The 24,383-nt window shown below is 33.6% G+C and overlaps 1 protein-coding gene across 5 annotated transcripts in view; it reads left to right on the top strand.

Annotated features, from left to right (window-relative positions):
- The window catches only part of LOC150098968 (uncharacterized), a 172,110-nt gene that overhangs the window by 42,373 nt on the left and 105,354 nt on the right, over positions 1–24,383 (top strand). For all 5 annotated transcript variants that reach the window (XR_016549444.1, XM_090404613.1, XM_090404612.1 and 2 more), the window contains 2 exons: positions 8,711–8,779; positions 16,557–16,642. Coding sequence is in view for 4 of the 5 variants with exons in the window: in XM_090404612.1 (XP_090260738.1) it covers positions 8,711–8,779; positions 16,557–16,642 (155 nt within the window). In the remaining variant the exon portion in view is untranslated. The remainder of the gene's footprint in view (positions 1–8,710; positions 8,780–16,556; positions 16,643–24,383) is intronic.

Below are 24,383 nucleotides of genomic sequence, written 5' to 3'. Positions count from 1 at the left end.
ACATGGTGATCTTATGATTCTGAAATGATAAAAGGACAAACAATAATGAAACTGTTTGTTTTAATTTAATTACATGTCGCTCAAGATTCAAATATATGACGTGATGAAGGTGAGCGATGGATCGCTAAAATAATGTTGATAAATAAAATTTAAATGCATTCATTTTATAAATAATACAAGCAATTATAAATTATAATGAATACTGAAATTCCCGCATATATCTCACACAACGCTTTTTTAACTTTAATTTTGGGGAAAAAAGTGCCAGTTATATTCAAGTAAATACAATAGAGGGGATAATGTAAACCTTTGTCTTACACCAGATCTAACATCAAACCATCTTCATATACTTGATTCAATTCTAACTGCTGAACTTAGGATTCAAAGACTAAGTATTGCTTGATATAATGCCCCATTGACCCCATATAACTATAGTGTTTTCAATAGCTTTTCTCTTGGCATCTAGTCGATTACCTTTTGCAGGTCTACAAAACTTAACTACAGATCTTTGTTATATTCTCACGATTTCTCGACTATTTGTGTCAAATAGTTGAGAAAGAGTAAAGTGAAAATCTGATCCTGACAGCCTCTATTTGGCCTGAATCCAGCTTGTTTATCACCTAGCTTCCTTTCCACAATCCTTCTCAACAGTTTCTCAAGTATACTTGCATAAATCTTACCAGGAGCACTCAGTAGAGAAATACCTCTAATTCTCACATTCAGTTTTACTTCCCTTTTTATATATGGGTACTATGCCAGCTCTACTCCAATCATCTCGAATTTATCCCTCTGTCCAGGCCTTCTGAACTATGCAGTGCAGCCACTGCGAAACTTTTATTACCTCCATACTTGAGCATTATACTTGTCAAGAAATTCTGTTATTGTTTTCATTCTTACTTTTACCCAAGTATCAGCAAACAAAGGCTTGTTGATTAAATAGTTGTCATGAAGTTTTCACATGAAAACCTTTTCATTGCTCATGTCTGGGTGCTTGTTGAGTAATATAATTTAGTTTCCTTTACCATTGCTACTTGTATATGGAAATAACTTCTTCTTTTGAGTGAGCTCTTAATATATACAATATATTCATATTAGTTTGCACTGATGAGACTGGTGAATTGTTGAAACCAATTTTGGTCTTGTTTTCCACTATGATGTGCAGCAATATACCTACTCAAAAAGGAAATGTGCTGTGCATTATAGGATGTACAATCATTCTCTTTATATAAAGTAGTCTAGTTGTAAAGATTGCATTAATTTTGCTTTTTCTTTTTCTTAATACTTGAGTAACATAAGGAAGAAAACAATATACTACTAGAGTATAATTGCCGGCCTGGTTGTCCCGAGTGGTTAGTACATCTGCTCTCCACTGGGCATGGATGTTTGTGATTGTCTGTGAAAATGTTTGGCATTGTGTAGATGATGCAGTTCGCTGTAGTTGATGGATCGAGATGGAGAGTTGTAGAGTAGGTGCCCTCTCGATGAGTCTTTGGGCTCATTGGAGGTGTCACTTAATAATAATAATTTCTCGTTGAATATCATCTACTCCCGCTACCTTTCCACATTTCACACTTTTGATGTCTTTTTCTACTTCAAGTATGGATGTATGTTCCTGGCTGCATGCCTGTTGAGTGTTTTTTTTTTTTTAATCACTGTGCCATCATGCTTGTTAACGTTAGCAATTTTTCGAAGTAATTACTCCATACATCACTCCATAATAATCATATCTTTTTCTCCAGTTTTCATGTCACCTTTATCATCTGTAATTCATTCAACAGCACTCTTTCTTCCATTTCTGAGCTCTTTCAACGGCATTTAGAATATTTTACCAACTTCCTAATGTTTATTTTCTGTGTTCTTACCAAAATCTTCCCATGACTTTTTTAGCTAGTTTTACATGGTGTTTAACTTTCTTACATATGTTCCCGTATTTGCTAAATGCACAAGCTGACTTATACACCAGGAACTTTCTATATGGTTTCTTCTTTTCCTTCACTGCCTGTTTAACTTCCTGTGTATACCATGGAGTTCTGATTTTTCTATCCTTGCAGACAACCTAACCATATGCTTTTCTGGCTGAATCAGTCGAAGTTTTTTTCAGGGCTTGCCACTGAATCTCTAAGGTTTGGTTGCTGTTCTCAAGCTCTGTCATTTTTTTTCTTGAATAATGGTTGTGTATTTTAGTCTACAGTTCACATCTGAAAGCTGCTAAGCTTTTATTCACTTTAAAACTTTCTTACATATTCTTCTTTTCAGTATGAAATTCAATTTTATCCTGCTCAAGAGTAAATGGTGATCGCTTCCAATTTCAAATCCTCTGTACACTCTAGTGTCCTGCACCAGTGAGAAAACATTACTATCAGCAATAACAGTCAGTGAGACTTTTCTTATTCCATGCCTCTAAGTTTTTGTTAATGCCAGTCTATGTCCTGAGCAGAAATTCAACAGGTATTTGCCATTACTATTAGCTTTGCTCTTTTCTCGAAATTTTTCCAAAATATGTCTAATAATTATTTCTTACTCTTCTATGTAGAACCTCAACAAGGACCAACTTTTCTTTTTTCATTGTGTCAGTTGCTTTCTCTAAAGCCTCAAAAAATTTCCTCTACTTCTACCTTAGCAGAATCTTTTCTGTGAACTTAGGCAAATAAGTCTCATTGTCTAGTTTCCCCATTCTGATATTTGTCCACATCACTCTACTTGATTTTTGTCTTTTTTTATATATGAATATGAAATTTAAAAATTTTACACTGATTACACTACCAAATTTAGAAGATCTCGAAGGTTGAATTTCCAGTGATAGAAGTAGAGAAACTATCATAGTATCTCATAGTATGATAAACACATCCTATTCATCCTTCAATTCTAACTTACACTTAATATACAAGGATGTACAGGATGTGTTTCCCAAAGTTGGTTCAATGTCAAATCAGGTATTAAGCAAGTGATGCAAATTATTGCTGCAGTTTTATATAAAGCATAGTCTGTATGTTATTACTACAGTTATAATTTATATGTATCACATTATGAAGGAAAATAGCATTAAACTAGTAATCAGTAATTGGAGATATTAATCTCAGCTCTTCATAGAAATCCAGAAAAATTCACTTCAGAAGTCACAAAAGCTAAAACACTATAGCATGTGTAGGTAAACTGAATAAATCCTATAAAAAATGGTATATCATCAATTAAAAAGACACAAAACATGAAAATAAGCAGAAATTATGTGTCTTCAAAGGAGAACCTTTACATATCAATCCCACACTTCAGATGTCACAAAAGCTATAACATTACAACGTATGTGGGTAAGTGGTTACTGAAAAAGAAGGAATTTGTTGTTACTTTAACAGTTGGAGGGCATAATTCTAGAAGAAACTGATGTATAGAAGGTTTTTCCAAAGAATGAGGAGTAGATAGAATGAAAGAAGGGAGGAGAGAAGTTGTTTTGATAAGTTTGAAGCTGATCTATATTTATGTTGATCTGCTTGTATATTTACAGAAAGGTTGTGAGAGTATTGGCAGCTAGTTTGTGAAGCAGCAACCATGAAGATACCTATAGAAAAGCCATATGCAGAAATAGAACAGTTCTGAGAATATGATGGAGGGAATCTGAGAGAGAGAGAGGTGACTAGTTAAGCATATCGGCCTCTTCTTTATAGCATCAAGCTTTGAGGACCTGGTTGACCAAGTGGATTGTATAGTGTGAGACCATTACCTTGCTTATTGGAAGTACCCAGTGGCTTGGAAAAATTTTTGTATTTGGTCTCCAGAAAGGAATTCCAGAATATCTAACACTTAGCTGACCTGAATGTACTAATGCTGTGCTGTATTATAGGTTTTACGTTTTGTGGGTGGGATTCATTAAAAAACAACAAAAAAAAAACCCAACTAAGTTTTTTTTGGTGCACAATTACAGTGAAAACAATATTCTGAGGTTGGGTGGATTTGGGGTTTATATAACATCAGGAAGTTGTACAAGTGAGAAGTAGTGTCTTGAACAAAAGACACCTTTTCCAAGAAAAGGCTAGGGATGCCAGTCCAAGAAGAGAGAGATCTGATCTTAACAGGTAATAAAAATATCATAGATTTTCCTTGTGAAAAATAAGACATGACTGAAGGTTCATAGCATATAAGTTTGCTAGATTGAGCTCATCTCTACCTATAGAATGATTCAGAAATTGCTCTCGAAATGTAAATTGCAACCATGACTTCTCCAAATGTCTCCATGTCCTGTATCCATATTCACAGTTAGGTAGGTTGGCTAGGAGATTAGCTGTGGAAGGAAATAGCAGAATCCATATTAATGATGACTAATTATTAGACCTCTAGGTTGACTGAATGGTTAGCATATTCAGTTTCTTTTTGGACAGTGGGTGTATATGCTGTAAAAGTTACAACAGGCGTGACCTGTTGTAACTTTTTGTTATTGAAAGCGGCAGCCTTCCTTAGTGTTGTATCAACTGTTTATGACAGTTGTTTCATTACAAGCCAAGTTATAGTGCCAAGAGTCACAGTGGGTTTTGACGAACGGTCGGAAAATGAGTTTCAAACAGAGAGCTGTGATTGACTTTTGTGTTAAACTTGGTAAAAGTTTTACCGAAACGCATCAAATGCTTCAAAAAAAAGCATACGGTGATGAATGCTTATCTCGTACTCAAGTTTACAATGGTTTAAGCGATTTCAAAGTGGTTGTAAGACGCTTGAGGATGACGAAAAGCCAGGCCGTCCAAAAACTGGACTGAGCAAAGTCAACATCCAAAAAGTGCGTGATTTCATCAAAGAAAACTTGAAATCTTCCATGCGATTGATTGAAGATGAAGTGGGGATTCAAAAATCAACTGTGCACAACATTTTGACAGAGTTTGGGCCTTCATAAATTGAATTTGCGATTTGTTCCCCACAAGTTGACCAACAACCAAAAAATATATCGAATCGAACATTGCAAGGACCTCATTAAAACTGCTCGTAAGGACTCAAACCTCTTTGAAACGATCGTTACTGGTGATGAAATGTGGTGTTTTGAGTATGAGCCTGAAACAAATCACCAGAGTGCTGAGTGGAGACCACCAGAAGAAGGGCATCTTGTCCTTGGAGAAGTCAAAAGTAAAGACAATGCTGATTTGTTTCTACGATTCCAAGGACATTATCCACAAAGAATTTGTTCTGCCTGGCCAAACGGTCATTGGTGAGTTTTATTTTGAAGTGATTGATAGCAAGAAATTGTTGCTTACGGTATGAACATCGTGACGACTGACCCTTCATCAGAACACACTGTCACTTTTGGCACTATAACTCGGCTTCTAATGAAACAAATGTCATAAGCAGTTGACACAACACTAATGAAGGTCGCCACTTTCGACAACAAAAAGATACAACAGGTGGCCCATTAATTTCTTCTATTTTCGAAAAGTTCGGTTTCATTTTGGACGGAGGGTGTATGCTCTCCAATCAACATCTAGGAGTTTGAATCACACTGTGGGCATGGATGGTTTGTGATTTTTTTTTTTTTTAGGTGGGAGATGAATTCCATCGCCTGGAGTGAGACAACTTCCCTCACTTATTTGGAGGCCTGAAGTGGCTTGAAAAAGTTCCATGTTTGTCTCTAGAGCAGGATTTTTGGACTACAGTTTAAAAATCCTTAGCACATCCACTCTGTGAATGTACTGTAGGTTTATAAATAAACCTTTAGTGGGTGGGGCCACATAAAAGAGGAGTAGGGAAGTTGGCTGTTGAAGAGGTGACAACCCTTTCCTGTATAGCTGAGAATCCACCCAGAATCAGATGGATTCTGGATGGGAGATGTATAATTTTTCTTCTTATTTATTACATTTTTTTTTTTTTTTACCTTCCGTCTTGTTTTTGAGAGGTTAGAGGTGAAGGCAATGGGATGATAGTTTAGGCTAAATTTTATCTCTTTTTAGGCATAGGCCAATTATTATTGGCTTGCTTCTGCACCATTTTGGTAAATGTATAGATAAGTATAACAGCTTGTATTGGTGATGGGACATGGGTGTTAATTTGGAGTGCAAATTTTGATCAGTTGCATGGGGGGGGGGGGGGAATGCCATCTTGATCAAGAGGCTAATTGTATCCAGACAAGTGACCATTTTCTGATGGTCTTTAGCATAAGGTAAGAGGAGGAATGTACCAGGCTGCTAATAGTATAATAGGAAGTGATTTTGCATTTGTCACGTATACATCACAGGATGTGTTTTTGTATTTTGTGTGTATTTTTGATGGTGTCTTTCATGGTTGCATGCAGGATAAAAGAGTCATGCATATGGCTCTCACACAGGGAGTGTAGTCTCTTATCCACATGTATAGCAGCATATAACAGAACACTGTCCATGCTGTTATACATGTCCTCTATGCTACCTATACACATGCTGCTTAAAGATGATCTGACAAAGTAAAGCGTCAGCAGGATTATTTGCTAGCTAGTCAGGAATGCTTGCAATGCATTACCATCAGGTAGTCCCATGTAACTATCAACAACTGGTCTTCAAAACATAGGTAGTTTGAAGACCAGTATTATATCCTCACATGGAGATAGTACTGGCTCCCTGCTTATAATATTGATCACAATCATTAAGAATGCACCTATGATGCACATGTGCAGGGGGACAGAATTTAGAGATCAGAACAAGTAAAAGATTTCAGCTATTTGAACTCAGAATTTATCAAATGAGACACATTTAAATAAGGAAATAGGTAATAGAATAAATAAATTGTATGGTGGTAGCTAGTTGAATAAATTTAAGACTTTTAAATATAAGACTATTTAAACCAACTTATAACTTACGGATTTTTGAAATTTCCACTTTGAACTTTGCTTAAAATAAACCTCATTTGTAAACAAACAGTGAATTGAAGGTTAGAACTACAGAACAGATTACATCTGTATGGAAAAATAGATATCTGGAAAGGAACTGAATTTGATTAGCATTCAAGAATCCATGGGTACAGTTAATCTAAGATGATATGGTCACTTTAACAGAATGGGAAAGGTTAGCCAAGGGATGATGCTGTTATTATTATTATTGATCGTTTTTGCTAATCATGGGATTTTTAACATTGGTCTGAATCACCATGTCTCAAAGGCTTTGTTTTTTTTTATCGATGTTGTATTCAAGGTCCAGGTTTCTGCACCGTACAGCAGTACAGACCATACATGGCACTTAACGATAAGCTCTAAATTTCAATTGCAGTTACAGTGTTGGTTTTATCAGAGAAAATTTTTTCTAGCCATTTCAATTCTAACTTCCATTTCTGGACTGCATTCTTCATTTAACCAGCATCCAAGACATTTAAATTTTGTCGCTCTTTCTATTTGTTTCCCATTTAAAGAAAGTGCTGAATTAAGAATTGGTTTCTTGCTTATGACCAAGAATTTAGTTTTCGTGATATTTATTCTTAATCCCATTTTTTCACTCTCTTCATTCACTAGTTCCAGAAGATTTTGAAGATCCTGAATATCATCAAATAGGTGAGCTGTGTCATCAGCACATCGAATGTTACTGATGATTTCACCATTTACATTAATCTCTTCTCTTCCTTTTAAGATTTTTTGAAATTTGACTTCTGAGTATATGTTAAAAAGAAGATAAACATCACACCTCCGTATATTGATTCCAATGTAAGTTTTCAATGATCCCGATGTCTTTATCATCTAATCCAATTCTTATGTTGGACTTGTCAAATGCTCTTTCTTGAAGTCGATGAAACAAATGAATACTTCCTTGTTTTGGTTACTACATTTTTGGAATAAGATTTGGGAACAGAAAAGAACCTCTCTTGTTCCCAAACAGTTTCTAAACCAGAATTCTATCACTGATGATTATACCCAAAATCACAGCTTAGAAGGCTGACATTGCATGTTAGATATGATAGTATCAGAGACATGACATTAATTTTAAGGAAAACTGTTAGTGGGAAGCTAGTAATAATATTAGCTAACTCCCTAGAGTGCATATCAGGGAATGATGATGAAATATTGTCATTCTCATAGGAGATCATGACTTGCTGAGCACATTATTCTTAAGAATTATGAGATATATAATGGAAAATTTCATGATTTATGGACTTAAAAATAATTCTAAGAGGCTTTTGAAAAGTTTTGCAGAGGCTCTGATTAATATTATGAACTGAAAACTGTAGTTGATTTAGTGCAGATTAACACTAGTTAAATCATTTAGGTTGGGAGTTGATTGCTCACTTTGACTTGAACTTATTCTTGATCTACACTTTTCATAATATGGTGTTGTTAATATTATTATACCTAGTTTATCACTGATGAAATTAGCTAGTTCATTATATATAATTTAGAAACTGATAAACATTATCCTCCCATGATACTATAGTGCTATTTTCTGAAACACGTGGAATTTATTTTAAAAAAATTAAAAAAAAAAAGTTGTGCAAGTTATGAATATTCAGAGCCATTAATTCAATTACTTTCTGATTTGTTTTCGATTATGGATTGATGTTGAAACTAAGCTTCATTTAATTAAATCTTAATTTAAAGTACACTAGAAAAATAATTTTTAATACTTTTCCATTTGTTGAAGAGTACTTCAGCAAATTACTAGTTAGAAAAACTTATAAACTTTTATTGTGATTATGATTTTTCATTATAGCTTTTTTGGTGAATTTTTTTAAATTTTATTTATTAAATGCATATCATTTCATTTAATATTACTTGCATTTGAAGGAAAACAGAGAAAGAGAAGCCAGTTCAGATCTATGTATAGCATCCCATCTGAAGTCTGTGATGTCACTAGTAAGTAATTTTTCTTAAAACACCTTGGAGATTAAGACATTAATGCATTTTACTGATGTAACCTGTCAAATTTTATGTTTTGCTATATCAAAATGTCATCTGTTAAAACTGCCTCTTTTTTTATATATTAATTTATAAATTTATCCTGACAAAGAAAATTTTAATCAATATTTTGTTCCTGACTGCTTAATTTATATATTTTTCTGTAAACAGGTATTTCCATCTATGACTGACATTTTTCATAGCCTATGGAATTATTTCTAAAAATAATCATTTAACATAATTTTGAGAACGTCAAAATTTAAAAATTTTGATGTTCTCAAATTCTAAAGAGGAATTTTGAGTTTTTTTAGATTTCCAAACTTATTATTAGGCCTCCAGGTGAATAAGGGATTCGTTGAGGGAGGCTACATATCACCCACAATAGCTGTCATACTTTTTCTTGAATTCATTCACATTATCACTCACTGCCTCCAAAGGCAATCCATTCCAGTTTACTCTCCCTTTGTTGCATTCATTCTCACCCCTTCCATGGATAATTATTCATCTCCATAAATGAAATTCCATTAACTGATATACTATATGATGACCCTTTCAGAAGTTTGTAGGTCTCAATTGTATCACTGCTTTGATGGTGTCTGCAGTCCACAAATTCTCAATACGTCTTCATAATCTGTATTCCGCGTTCCCAATATCATCTTTAACACTCTCCACTATATCAGCATCACTTTAAACATAGGAGACCAGTCCTATGTTCAGTAGTCCAAGCAAGATTGTATTAAAGTCTTGTAAAGAGGTAAAATAACTTCCTTATCTTTATATGTGAAGATTCATTTCGGCATTGCAGTTATTTTGAGTTCTATTCACGATATTTGCTGTATGAACTTCAGTTTACTGTTTACTAAAACTCAAAGATCCTTAGTCTGATTAGTTTCTTATAGCATTATCCCACCAATATAACATGACATTAGATATCTCATTTAAGTTTACTAACATTGAATTGACAACAATTTTCACATACCCACAAGTCCAGCCTGTTCATTCTGCACACTGCATATCCTGATTATCCTGCCTATCTTTGCATCATCAGCAAACAGCTGTATGTCACCTGTCAAATCCTTCCAGTGTCATTAATGTAAAGATTGAATAACAGTGTTCCAAGGACTGATCCTTTTGTATACCACTGGTCACCTCAAATTTTCAGCCTCATTTCCTATACACCACCACTTTTATATTTCTGTCCTCTGGGGTACTTCTGACTTCATCAATCCATTTGGAACTTTGTTTTCCACTGGATCCTTTTCCTACCCCATATTGACATCAAACACCTGTATTATTAACCTTTCCTCTCCCATTCTGTTTAAGTGACTATATCATCTTGGGTTATCTCTGTTCACACATTCCTAAATGCTAACAATATCAAGTTCCTTCCTTCCTAATTTCTTCATTTTTTTAAAAAATAATTATGTCATTGATTTATTAGTTTATTCTTCTAATTTTTCACAGAACTATCTGTGGTCTCCAAATGAAGATAAACTTTTAATTTCAACCCCCTTTCAGATTAATGAGTTAAAATTAGTTCGAACAATGTCTTGTGTACTGCTAATTTGTAGTTTAGCTAATTTCTCTTATTCCATATAAATTTATTCACTCGGCTCCCCACCATTATTCTGTTGTCTATTTCCATATTTAATATGCCATATTTGCTTGTTCTATAGGTTCTTCATTGAGAATGCAGCTGAACTTTCTGTGTTCCTGAATATTTCATAATATTGGTCTTATTGCTAATTTTCATACTGAATTTATTTATAGCTATTATTTATTTTAGTTGCACTTGTATATCAGCATAAAGCAAAGAACTAGGTTTGATAACTTTGATTCTGTTATCAAGTTTAATGCCACTTTTTTTTTTTTCCCCATAATGTGGTCCATATAAATGAAATAAGAGTGGAGATAAAGAGTGCCTTTATATTACACTTGATTTTACATCGTCATCTTGTACTTCTTTCATTTTTGTTACATACAACTTAAATGCAGACTATATTGCTCTGTATAATGATTTACTTTATATAACTACATGTGAGCCTACTTAGCTCAATCAGTATAGATGAAACCCTTTGGTTAGAAAGACCTGGGTTTGATTCCTGTCAGTGACGTGCGGAACCTTTATCTGGTCTCTTTTGACTAAAGATGAGTTAGCTAGTCTCATACGGAGGTAGGGAGTTTTTCACCCAGAAACTTGGGTTTTTCATCTCCCAGAACAAGCAAACCGAACGTGCGCGTCTACAGATATAGGACACCTCAATGAATAAGGAGTAACCAATCTATTCCGTAGGATTTTGATTCTGAATGCCTACACGGTAAAATATGTGGGTCTGCACATGAGCGTAAATTAGGATAGGATATATATGCATGATTGGTGAGCTATATATATATGTATATATGTACTGAGGTTGATTTACTCGGTTGTTAAACATATTTTTTAAAATAATTGAATGACATAAACTGAGAGTAAAGGAAAAAGGTTTAATGGTATCACACGACTAGTTTTGGCTTTTTACAGCCGCCTTCAGATCTTTTCATAAAAGAAAAAACATTAAACATTGAAGATAAACTGTGAACAGCACAGGAAAGTCACTACATATTTAACGTGAAAACGTTGCAGTTAACGTATTCAAAGCTGTTCCTTCGTTGGCCACATTGTTGGGTGAGTGCGTGTGTATAGCATCTCGTGAGCACCAGTATGTGATCACAGCAGAATGACAGTCTGAGAGGTTGTAGCTTAAATTATTATTTAAATGTACAGGATTGAGGATGATTTCTCTAGATTCTACAATTTTTCTCTCCACTTCGTCATGTCAATGGAAAATGTTGTTAGATCTATTCCAAAGGATTATATGACTATGGTTTTGATCATCAGAATCGGCAGAAAAAAGGATATGGTTGGATAAAGCACTAGCACGTGTTCTCTTGTAAGTGATGTCCCTCCTGTGCTCCTCCATACCCAATTCAATAGATTTATCCGTCTGGCCAAAGTAAGGAATGTTGCAGTCACACCATATCTTGTGTACACTGGGATATTTTAGGTTGTAATGGCTAGGCTTTGGACGGCTCACTAGAGAGAGAATCTTAGGAAGCGGAGTGAATAAAGTTCTAATGTTATACTTTTTTAATGTTATTAAAATGTCATATTTTTAATGTTGTGTGTGTGTGTGTGTGTGTTTATGTGTATGTATGTATGTGTGTGTGTGTGTATATATATCATTCCTCATCATCATTATCAAATTCCTGCCTTGTACCTTCAAGGCAGGAATTTGATATGATATGATAGTAGGATAGTACTACATGAAAAAATTTACATCATTACTAACTTCCTATCTACAATTTTTCTCCAAATCAGTCTGTTACTTGTCAAGACTCCGTTATCAGATCTTATATTTCTATCATCTAAGGCACTTTGTACTGTATCAATCCACGTATATCTTGGTCTTCCTCTGGGTCGTTTTGCAGCCAACTTGGCAAAGAACACTTGTTTTGCTAATCTTTCCTCGTCCATTCTGTTTAAGTGACCATACCACCTGAGATTAGCTCTAACACATTCCTGGATGCTGACAATGTCAAGTTCTTTCATAATATCCTCATTTTTAATATGATATTGCCATTGCTGCCATCTGTTCATGCCTATAATCTTTCTCAGGACTCTTATATCTGTGGTCTCTAGTGTTTTTGGTCAAGTGTTTTACTTCTGACCCAGCTCTCAGATCCATAAGTTAAAACTGGTTTGAACACTGTCTTGTATACAGCCAATTTAGTGTTCTGACTAATTTCTCTCTTATTCCATATGAATTTATTCAATTGACTTTCTATCATACCAGCTTTGCTGATTCTGTTGTCTATTTCTATATTTAATTTACCATCTTCACTAAAAATCGTGCCAAAGTAGCTCAAATGTTTTATTTGTTCCACAGGTTCTCCATTCACAACATAGTTGACATTTTCAGTGATTCTGCCTATTTTCATTGTCTTTGTCTTTTTATTGCTGACCTTCATACCATATCTATTACAGCAGTTATTCAATTTAGTCAGAGAATCCTGCAGACTTGTAGCGGATTTATTTAGTAGTATAACATCATCCGCATAAAGCAAAGAGCTGACATTAACATCTCCAATTTTGATACCATGTTTAATACCACTTTCCTTCATAATGTGTTCCATATAGATAATGAATAACAGAGGGGATAATGTACATCCTTGTCTCACACCAGATTCAAAATTGATCTTCCTGTACTTCCTTCAATTCTAACTGCTGACTTACAACTCAAATAAAGACTAAGTATGCTTGATATAATGCCCCATTGATACCATATGACTGGTATTTTGAATAGCTTTTCTCCTGGCACCTTGTCATATGCATTTTTCAGATCTACAAAACTTAAATCCAGATCTTTGTTATATTCCCATGATTTCTCAAGTATTTCTCGTAAAGTGAAAATCTGATCCTGACAGCATCTATTTGGCCTGAATCCAGCTTGTTCACCAAACTTCCATCCCTCAATCCTTCTCAACCATTTCTCAAGTATACTTGCATAAATCTTACCAGGAACACTCAGTAGGGAAATATCTCTGTAATTGTCACATTCAGTTTTATTTCCATTTTTGTATATGGGTACTGTGAGAGCTCTACTCCAGTCATCTGGAATTTGTCCCTCTGTTGAGGCCTTCTGAACTATGCATTCTTACAGTGGCAGTGCTGCCACTGTAAGAATTTCATACCTCCATACTTGAGTATTTCTGGTTGAATATCATCTACTCCAGCTGCATTTCAGGCTTTTGGTGGCTTTTTTTGTACTTTAAGTATGGATATGTATTCCTGATTGCATGCCTGGTCAGTGTTTTTTACCACTGTGCTGTCACTGCTTATTTCATTTAGCAATTTTTCGAAGTAATTACTCCATACATCAAGGATATCTTTTTCTCCAGTTTTCATGTCACCATTATCATCTCTGATTCCTTTTACTGCACTCTTTCCTCCATTTCTGAGCTTTTTCAACATCCTCCAGAATATTTTGTTACCTTCTCGATATTTATTTTTTATGTTTTTACCAAAGTCTTCCCATGACTTTTGTTTAGCTAGTTTTATGCAGTGTGTGTTTAGCTTTCTTACATTTGTCTCTGTATTCTCTAAGAGCAAAAGCTGACTTATTTGCCAGAAACTTTTGATATGCTTTCTTCTTTTCTTTCACTGCCTCTTGAACTTCCTGTGTAAACCATGGAGTTCTGATTTTTCTATTCTTGCAGACAACCTCTCCACATGCCTCTCTAGCTGAATCAATGGTTTCTTCACAGCTGCCACTGAATCTCCAAGGTTTGGTTCCTGTTCTCAAACTCTTTCATTTTTTTCTTGAATAATGTTTGCGTATTTTAGTCTACACTTCACATCTGAGTGCTGTTCAATGTTTATTTGTTTTAAAACTTTGTTCTTTTCAATATGAAATTCAATTTTATCCTCTGAAGACTAAATGATAATCACTTCCAATTTCAAATCCTCTATACACTCTAGTGTCCTGCACTAGTGAGAAAACATCACTATCAAAAATAACATAATCAATGGCACTTTTCTTATTCCTTGCCTCTAAGATTTTGTTAATGCTATTATTTTAACCATGTGTAATAGAGAAAATATGCAAACTGTTACATGCTTATATGTCAGTGTGTTTATTATTCTGAGACATGAAGAAATAAATAGGATAAACTGCCAAAGATAAATTGCCACTGTTTATTAAATGCTCTGTTTCTGTCATCTTTTCTACTTTGCACATAGTGGCCATTCTTCTGAGATCAGAATCCAAGGATACTGACTACATAAGATTTTTAGAATCAGAGGGTTCAAGCTTTGCTTCTCATGTCTATGACAGTCATACAGTTCATTGGAATCAAACCAATATTTTGCACTGGAGCAGATTTAAATTTGATTGTCTTTTGAAACTTTCAAAACCTTGTGTTATTCATCCTGATCTTAACTGATCTGATGGTGTACCTATCTCAAAGTTTTGGGAAGTAATTGCATTAACTATAAATAGTTTTTATTATTTGTTTTATTTATTTTTCTTTGCTACTTATAATTGGTTCCCTGGAACTTTGATAGTTCTTTCTACTATTCACTTAGTTCTGACAAAGATGTAACGTATACTCATGCTATATGATTCATTCCAGTGTTTCATATCTGGAATGCTATATTCAGTCTTTTGCATTCTCTCTGAATGATGCTCCTGTTATAATGAGCAAAATATATATAAGCTATTATTTAATTCTAATTTTCTTTACCTTTACTTGCTTTAACCTTAAACACACACACACATACACCAATTTTCTGTATATGTTCAGAAAATAAATATTCATGTTATAGTAGGCTTACTTAGATTTTTTTTTTTTACAATTGTGAATTGATTTACTTCTTCCCAAATTAGCATTGGTCTGCAGTCAGAGATTTGATGCTGCGCAAGTTGACCTTTATTTTCTAGTATTTATGCCTTTTTGTTTTTAACTTTTATGCTATAGTGAGTAATAGCTTATGCCTGCTAAATGGCAAAAAAACCTGTGCGTGTTGAAAGATTACTTATCACAAAATGCCCAGTTTACTGAATGAGCTGACTAGACTGCAGTATAAGTGACAGAAATAGAGAGGTAGATTTGCAGGACATTAACTCATATGCTTAGTAAATTTCATTTTCTGATGCCAGAATTTGTTAGTTAATTAATCATAGCAAAGAAATGTATGAAATGATCTTAATTTTACATCACTTTGAAAATGAACTAATATAAAAAGGGAAAAATGGGATCCTTTTATTTAGTAGCCCAAGATCATTAATGTTGACTTTCCAAAACAAACTGATTATATGATACTTTTATCTGGAGACCATGACTTTAAATAGCCTCTATACCAACTGAACATCAGCAATATTTTTGTAGCTTTGCTACAAATGCGAATTTTCAGATTTTTTAATACTTATAAAAATTGCAAATGGAAGATTAAGCGTGAGATGAATTTCATCATACACTGTGATACAATCACCTCATTTGAGGGCCTGAATTAGTTTGAAAAAGTTCCATGGTTTTTTCTAGAGCAGGGTTTCCAGATTATGAGAAATATATATAAAAATAAACAAGAAATGAATAAAAGTAAGTAAAAATATACCTAGCCCATCCACAGCACTAAATGTATTATCTTTCATGAGTGGGAGTCTCATGAAAAAAGTGTGTGTGTATATGTGTGTAAATTAGCTCTATTCTTTCTGAAAATAATTTTCTCCAATATAGAGTAGGAGTTACATCAAAGAAGTGTGTGTAGGTAGGTAGATAGATAGATTGAGCTCTGTTAAGTGCCTTCTGAAAACTATTTTTCTCAAATTTCCATGTGTAGACAAGATGTGTGTGTTCTTCAGAAATAGTACTAAAATATGATGGTTTTCCCTCCAGTCTCCTATTCTTTTAACAGTTTACATATGTGATCTCAATGTTTTTGTCACACACACAAAGGAAGGTTATCATAAGCCTGATATACTCCATTCATATCACTTGAAGTGCTTATCACAAATGTGGGAAGTGTTGACTCACATGGTCAATAAAAAGCTTCTTTTAGTATCTTAAAAGTATGTTATCATAATTTAATGATTTTTTTGTTTTCATGCATTTTATATTAAGTTACATAATAGATTCTTGTTGAGTGAAGTGTCTAAGAAAGCTTGTTTGATGCACATGCATCATTTAAACATTTCAGAAAGAAAGAGTTTCTCCTGTTGCAGCTGAAAAGAAATATGCAAATCCAAATATAAATGCATCTCTGCTCTTAGCTCCAGAGACAAGGCAAGAATTTCTACTTTTTATTTTGTTGTGTTGATAATTTTATAATTATGCTCATTAGTTAAGTTTTGTTAAAACTGAGGAACATGTTATTGAAGCCAAAGAATAAATCTGTTGACAATTCATTTCTTAATTTTTTAAAAATAAAACCAGTCTTTTCAGAGAACAGTTTTTACCTTAAATATTAAGGTGTTCAGTAATCTCAGATTATGTGGCAAAGATAGTGCCCCTAAAATGAAGTCATCTTTTAGAGAGAGCTATGTTATTGCAAAGAAATCAGGCATGGTGTAGCCATCAATAAAATATCATTACTCTTTCCATAATATAGAAATATTATATAATATAATATGTCTTCCCCTCCCCATATCCATTGTTATATTTTTGTTTACAAGATTTGTCATTATCACTGTTTAACTGCATCTTTTTTGATATTTTTTGTAGAGGTTAAAACTATCATGTTTCCTCTGCAGATCCTTAATTTAAGTATATCATTCAATCCATAATTTTTGCTTTGTTTACAAACATTTATGCTTGTTTATGTAAATTATTATTTTTTAATAAGTTCCTTAACTAGTTCATGACTTGCAGTATTTCCTGTCATCCATTCTTTTTTTGATTCTCAGTTCTCATTTTTACCTCTTAACTTCCACTTCAGCAGCTGTTCTCTTTTCAATTCTCATTTATATCATCTGTAGATAAATTTCTTCTTGGTTGTTGATTTAGCTTATATCCTGCTCTCTCTCCATCCTACAGTTTTTCTTCATTTCATTTTCCTTCTTTATTACTTTAAATTTTAATTTGGCTACTAACATTACATTAGCCATTGGGTATATATTCGCATTGTTTCAATTATCTGGTTTCTCATGTATTTGTGAGTTCTATAATATAATACCTTTTAGTTTAGATGTAGTTTAAACTGGTATTAGTTGTCATTATACTTTTTTTTTTTTGTTTTTGGAAGTAAGCGTTTGGTAGTCCATATTCCACCTGTTCTGCTGTTCTTCTTTTCATAATTTTTGCATTAATCATGCATTATTATATTTATTCTTTTTTTTTTTTTTTTTTTTTTTTTTTTTTTTGTTAATTTTAGCAATTCTTTGATCTGTACATAAAATTTGCTGATTTCTGTACAGTGAGAATATTAGCCAAATTATGTTTAGGTTAATGTAGGGGATTTCATTTTTTTTTTTTTTTTTTAATTGGAATCATATTACAGACACTTTCTTGTAGAACCACATCTTTCTCTTGAGCACATGATGGTCTCATATGTTAATATGTCGTATGCAGTAGGAGCAACAGAGGTTGTTAGCAGTACAGAAACTTGAGTTAATGTGCATTATTGTATATATTAACTCATAGGTTCTGTATGCAATATTGTATATATGTAGTAGAATTAATAAGAGTTAATATGCAGTATTCTGTATGTATCTAAATAGAATTAAGAAAAAAAATCCATATGCTTTTAATGCTTTTTCACATTTTTATTTTGATAAGTCCTTTGATTCTTAGTTTTCATTGGGAAGGACATAGTTACTGTAAGGAGCACAGATGTTTAAAATCTGTTTTGAATGGGCAATAATTACAGTCTCATGTGTGCCTCCACATTCAGTCTTTTAATTTTTGTTGCAGTGTAATGAAAAAAAATTCTGATTCATTTAGTTATGTGTTTGAGAAAAGTAATAAATTTTAAAACCATCTGGAAATTTCTGGATATTCCTCACTGTTAATGAAGTATTTGAAAAGTACTCTTTTTAAAGTTCAATCAATTGTGATTTCAGTCTGTTATTCATATTCTTTAATTGGAATGTTTTCTTTTACAGCAGTTGTTTAAAAGTCTGTGTGTATGTATGTATGTAGTTTTTAATCCAGTTGATCTCTGTTTTTGAGAAAATAACATTCAAATGAATTCTTTATTCACTGAAAATGCTCCATTTTATTAATTTTAATTTCAGATATTTCTGAGCATGTTTCAATTCAATACTTGCTTAAAACACTAAGCCAAATCATTTTTAATTGAAAAATTGAAAGTCTGGAAACAACTTGTTTCCAGACTTTCGCTTTTCATTGATTTAACTTTACATTGCTTACACTACACTGCCAATGTTATGACTTTGCAATTAAAGGTTAAAATCATTCAAACTGTTGAAAATAGCAGCAAGATATGAGAATTTCATCACCCACATAATCTAAAAAATATTTGGACATTTCCAGTTCTCTTTCACTTAAAAATAATGCTATTTCTTGTCTCACTTCAGACTTGCAAAAACATGAGGTGGTCATTAGCTAGGATACCTGGCTTTCACCCAGGAGGTCCAGGTTCAATTCCTGACATTGGAATATTCTTTCTTTGCCAGCCTGGTTGTTTGAGTGGTTAGTGTATCTGATCTCCAGCCAAAAGGTTGAGGATTTGAATCCTGCCATGGATGTCTTTGAAAAATACTAGTGGTGGGCTGTAGATGGTGTTGTTGAAGATGATGCAGTTCACTGTAGTTGGTGGATTGAATGGTGGAGACAGAGTTGTAGAGTAGGTGCCCTCCCTTGATGAGGCTTTGGACTCCTTGGAGGTATCACGTAGTAATAATAATAATTTAGTGTGAAAAATTAGTGTCATGCCCACTATCTGTATTGTTACAATGAATTGTAAATAATCTGGTATTTAAAGCTTGTGTCTTGATAAAAATTAATAGTATTGTGTTGTCTAATTACTGTTTTTAAAAATCTCCTCTCAACCCAGCTAAAGCATGTCTATGTAGCAGACAGTGGCTACTTCTACAGCCTCTTTAACACGAACTGCCACCCTAGCCGTTTTATCTCTGTCATTAGCTTTGCACTCTCTGTGCAGACATCCTATATTATTTCATTCAGTCTTATTTTGCATAAAAAACTGATTCAATGCATCAAATATTTCTTTACCAGTTGTTTGTGATTTACAGAGCAACAATCTTCAAAATTGTTTTTATAAATAGATACTGGTAGAATGGATAAATTTGCCACACTACAATTCATCCAACTAATTAAAATTACTTCATATAATTTCAATTATTGAAATCTTCATATCAAGATCATCATCTGGAGCATACACAAATATACACGACAAGCTGAGTTACATTACAAACCATAAGCTAGAGAAACAATGATTTGATCACATGTTATTCTACTGGCATGACCTAGTGAAAAAAAAAATTATAAATTACATCAAGCTAGATTTAATTTAAGATAACATGAATAAACATTTTTTCTTATTGTTTTCTTTCAGTAACAATTATGTCCTATTTTATTACAATTGTTATTTTTGATTTAGGATCCTGGATTTACTACAGTCCTGTTTATAGTTGTTCTTAGAGAGGAAGGTTCCGTGGGTCGAATATATGCCTTCCATATGTATGGGATTTTTAGACATTCATTATTGTTCAGATTGGGGTGGTTGATAATGATCTCACAGGCTTCCTTAATTTTCGTTCATACCATGTTTTGGTGTGATGTAGACAACTAGTGCTTTTCCGGTCAATTCTATGTAAGGTGTTCATGGCATGATCAGAAAGGCCATCTTCACCATAATTATTATATTTAATGTGTCGTTTATGTTCTTTTTGTCTGACAGGAATTGTGTGCCCTGTTTCTTCTATATATGGTATGTTACAGGTGCAATGAATACGGTATACTCCAGGGTGGGCCAGTATAGGGGGGGGGGGGTCTTTAGATGAGTTGAGTAAGCTTTTTAATTTTGCACGGGGTTTAAAGGTGGCTTTGAGGTTGTATTTTTGTAGTACTCTGTTTATTTTATCTGATGTCCCTTTAATGTCGGGAATAGTTCTAGTTTTGTTGTAGTCTGGTTTGTCTTTGTGTTTTATTGAGGTCTTGTAGAGAACTTTGTTAATAGTGTTTTGGCTGGACCCATTTTTTTTGGAAAGTATTGCTGATCACTTTAAATTCATCTTTCAGTGTCTGTTCACTGAGCAGATTTTCAGAGCCCTGTTTTTGTAGAGTATTGATGACACCTAGTTTTTGTGTTGGGTGGTGGGAGTTTGTGTATATATTGGCCAGTATGTGTCGGTTGAGATCATTATCAACCACCCCAATCTGAACAATAATGAAGGTCTAAAAATTCCATACATATGGAAGGCATATATTCGACTCACGGAACCTTCCTCTCTAAGAACAACTATAAACAGGACTGTAGTAAATCCAGGATCCTAAATCAAAAATAACAATTATAATACTAAAAATAGGACATCATTGTTACTGAAAGAAAACTATCTATAAGAAAAAAATGTTTATTCGTGTCATCTTAAATTAAATCTAGCTTGATGTAATTTATAAATTTTTTTTTCCACTAGAGGTCATGCCAGTAGAATAACATGTGATCAAATCATTGTTTCTCTAGCTTATGGTTTGTAATGTAACTCAGCTTGTCTTGTATATTTGTGGATGCTCCAGATGATGATCTTGATATGAAGATTGAAACGTCGGGATAATAAAAAGAGTTAGTTATAACACCATTGTAAAATCAATAATTTTGAAAATGAATGTTGTTCTTAAAACATTGTGTAACAATATACTTAAACTGCTTCATTGATATATATATATCTTGCTTATATTGAACTGAATAGTTTGTCCATGTGTTTCATGCTATATCATAACTTATGAAAAGAGTATCAGCAAACATTCACTCCTATTTTGTCATATATAAATTTCTTTTGCATGGACTTCTTTGCTGGTAATCTATTTAGATTTCTTTGCCAAAAACTTATCGGGCTTATCTGCATACTCTGTTTTATTTGTAAATGAAACAACTTAAAAATAACTATTGCATTTTGTAATACTTGTTGCATAGAACACAAATAGGTTACTGGTAAACTTTATCATTCTTGTAAGTAAAAAGCCACTGATATATAATTGTTATTGCAGTTTTCTTTTTTATCTTGAATTGTTATTTTTTTTTTCATTAAATGTACTATTTGGGTTTTTTTACTTGAATTTTCACTTGGATTTAGAGATTTTTTTTTTTTTTTTTTTTTTTTGAAGGTTGTACTTACGTTTTCACTTCACAACTCATTATCCGTGTTCTGTTTACTTCCCTGTACTTTTCAAACGCTGTTTTTAACCAGCAGTGTATATTAATGTTGTTAAAATTATGGTAATATGTGATAAATATAAAATACAAATATGAGCACAGTAACTTCAATTTATGGTAAAACTGTGTGGTGAAAAATAACATGTTATTGGTTCAGTTGTGTATAGCACATATGCAATGTCTGTGGTGTTGTCATTGCTTAATTGGGTACTGAAGTAAATTCCTTCATTATGAATGTGTGTCAAAAAAAAAAAAAATATTGTCCATATCCAATCCATGTCAAATTTCGTGAAACTCTTTTGTGGAAATTTAAAAATCCACTTTAACTTACCTTTACATGATTTCTTTGACTATGGCACATAATTTTGGACTGATACATTCTTTACCTTCAGTAATTGCAACCCCATATATTAAAATATTAATTAATCTAAATAATAGTGATATATATCATTGTATTCATTCTTCTGAAATTATTCTTATTGTAGCCTTTTTTGTTGTACTTAATCCAAGTATTATTATTTTTCAGTTTTCATTTCATTTATGGCATTTTTCTTTTCTTTCTAGCATCACACATGCTGCGAACAATTCTCATACTAAAATTAGTCTGTTCTCATAATAGAGCACACCTTTTTTTTTTTTTAATATCCTACAGGTATTCAGGTATTAAGGGTCATTTGTATTGCAACTTATTTTCAAGGGAATGGTAATGCAGTATTCTCCCCTTTTGTCTTCTGTACTGCAGTGCACCTACCAAATAGATGGGTTGCATCTTTGCTTCATGTTCTATAGTTAGTAGCTGTGTACTGATGTTATTGATCCAACCTGGAACTTGAAGCCAGTTTAGGCTTTCAGTAGGCAGAGTGGTGTTCTGTTATGTCATTTGTTAAGTTAATAGCTCTCTTCTGGATACAAGCAGCATTCCGAGGGAGTTTATGGGCATCATCTCAGATGTGAGAGCAATATTATGAGATCAGATCAATTTAGAATTTATAAAGTGCTATGTGTTGAGCTTGAATAATGTTTAGAACAGATAATGTTTTTGGAAGCTGAAGAAGCTATGGGTGTGATGTGTTTATACTGAGATAAGTTAGACATGAAAGTCAGCCCAGGAAGAGATCTTGGTGAGCAGAGTGTTATTAGGGAGGAGAGTAAGTCATAGTTTTTTCTGGGAGAATAAGGTGGGATTGTGTTTTGGTAGCATGAAAATTTATTAAATTATGCCATCTCTTCCCCCCCCCCCCACATGCAAGACGTACTAGAAGATCAGGATATTAGTGTTTAAGGCATTGGTTGTAGAAAATCTTGAAGCTTGAGTCATGAATACTACATGGTTTTGTGAATGATGAAGAGGAATGGAATGTATACTGTCATCATCAGAGTTATGAATATGATTGGATATTAGTGAGAGATCATATGATAGATGATATATAATATGAGAAAGGGTAAGTGAAAACATCTTGAGGTACTCTTGACATTGATGAAAAATCAGATTAGAGGAGCCACCTACCATGACATGCAATGAATGTATGAGAGAGAGACAGAGATCATATGATGTTAGCTTAGAAAGAAGGCCATGATTCCATCCTCAATTAGATGTCTTGAAAATATCAAGTGCGACCACAGGAGATTGTCTGAATTTTTCCATTGCTTGTGTCCAAAGGTAGGTAAGCCTAGTGTGATCTAATGTACAATGAGAATAGTGTAATCTGTATTGGTAATCACTAATTAACTGATGTGTTTCTAGGTATTAAAGAAGCTGGTTTTGATTATTTCCATAATTTTTGATAGCACTGAAGTGAAGACCGTGGATAGATGCCAAATGAGTGTACAGCTTGTAAATGTGATACAGGATGGGTATTAATTTAGGAACACAAGCAGATGGAGAGATACCATCTGTACTGAAGCACTTACTAGAATCAAGATTATTGATACTAATATGACAGTGGTGGAAGCATAGTAGGGCAGAAAGTTTGCCCAACAGACTTGGGGAGGGAATATAGAAGACTAAATTATCATCATCTGAGCTGGAGGCAAGCTTAATGTGTTTGGCTCATGCAAAATCTGCTTTAGATTTATTGATGATTTTATTTACAGTTGTTACTGGCTGTAGCTAAGCTGAGTGAGAGACTGGAATTTTTAGCTTCAGCCATTTAGTGCATATTGCATTTTTAGCTTGGACTGCTTTGGCACATTTGCTAGAAAACCAACACTTGGATGAGTGAGGGATTTTGAGGGGAATGAGGGAATTCACCCCAGCAAGGACTTCAATTATTATATGAGAGCAGAAGTGATAACCAGACCATGGAAAAGGGGAATAAAATCTTTAAGGTCATTGCAGTTGGCACCATTGTAGTACCATAGGATAAAAAAGGCTAGCAAATTTTTTTCTAGCCTTTTATCCTATTATATCTTTGTGTCCGATCTCGCACTTGTATCCTGTAGTACTACAGTGCTTACTCTCTGACCATTCCCCTATAATTCGTACATAGAAGCATAAACATGGACATAATTATGGTCAGTTTCCAGGAGGAGAGCTCACTATAGTGAGCTCTCCTCCTGGAAACAAAATAGTGGTGTATTTTGAGGGAGAGCTGGTTAGGAAAAGGTCCAGGGTATTGGAAAAATAAAGTTAGGTCATGAAGTTAGATAAGGAATTGCAGGCATCGAACT

Source organism: Typopeltis vanoorti, chromosome 15, assembly GCF_054136105.1.
Source record: "Typopeltis vanoorti isolate ZY-2024b chromosome 15, IOZ_Tvanoo_1.0, whole genome shotgun sequence".
Taxonomy (NCBI): domain Eukaryota; kingdom Metazoa; phylum Arthropoda; class Arachnida; order Uropygi; family Thelyphonidae; genus Typopeltis; species Typopeltis vanoorti.
This window is presented reverse-complemented; position numbering and strand designations above follow the sequence as displayed.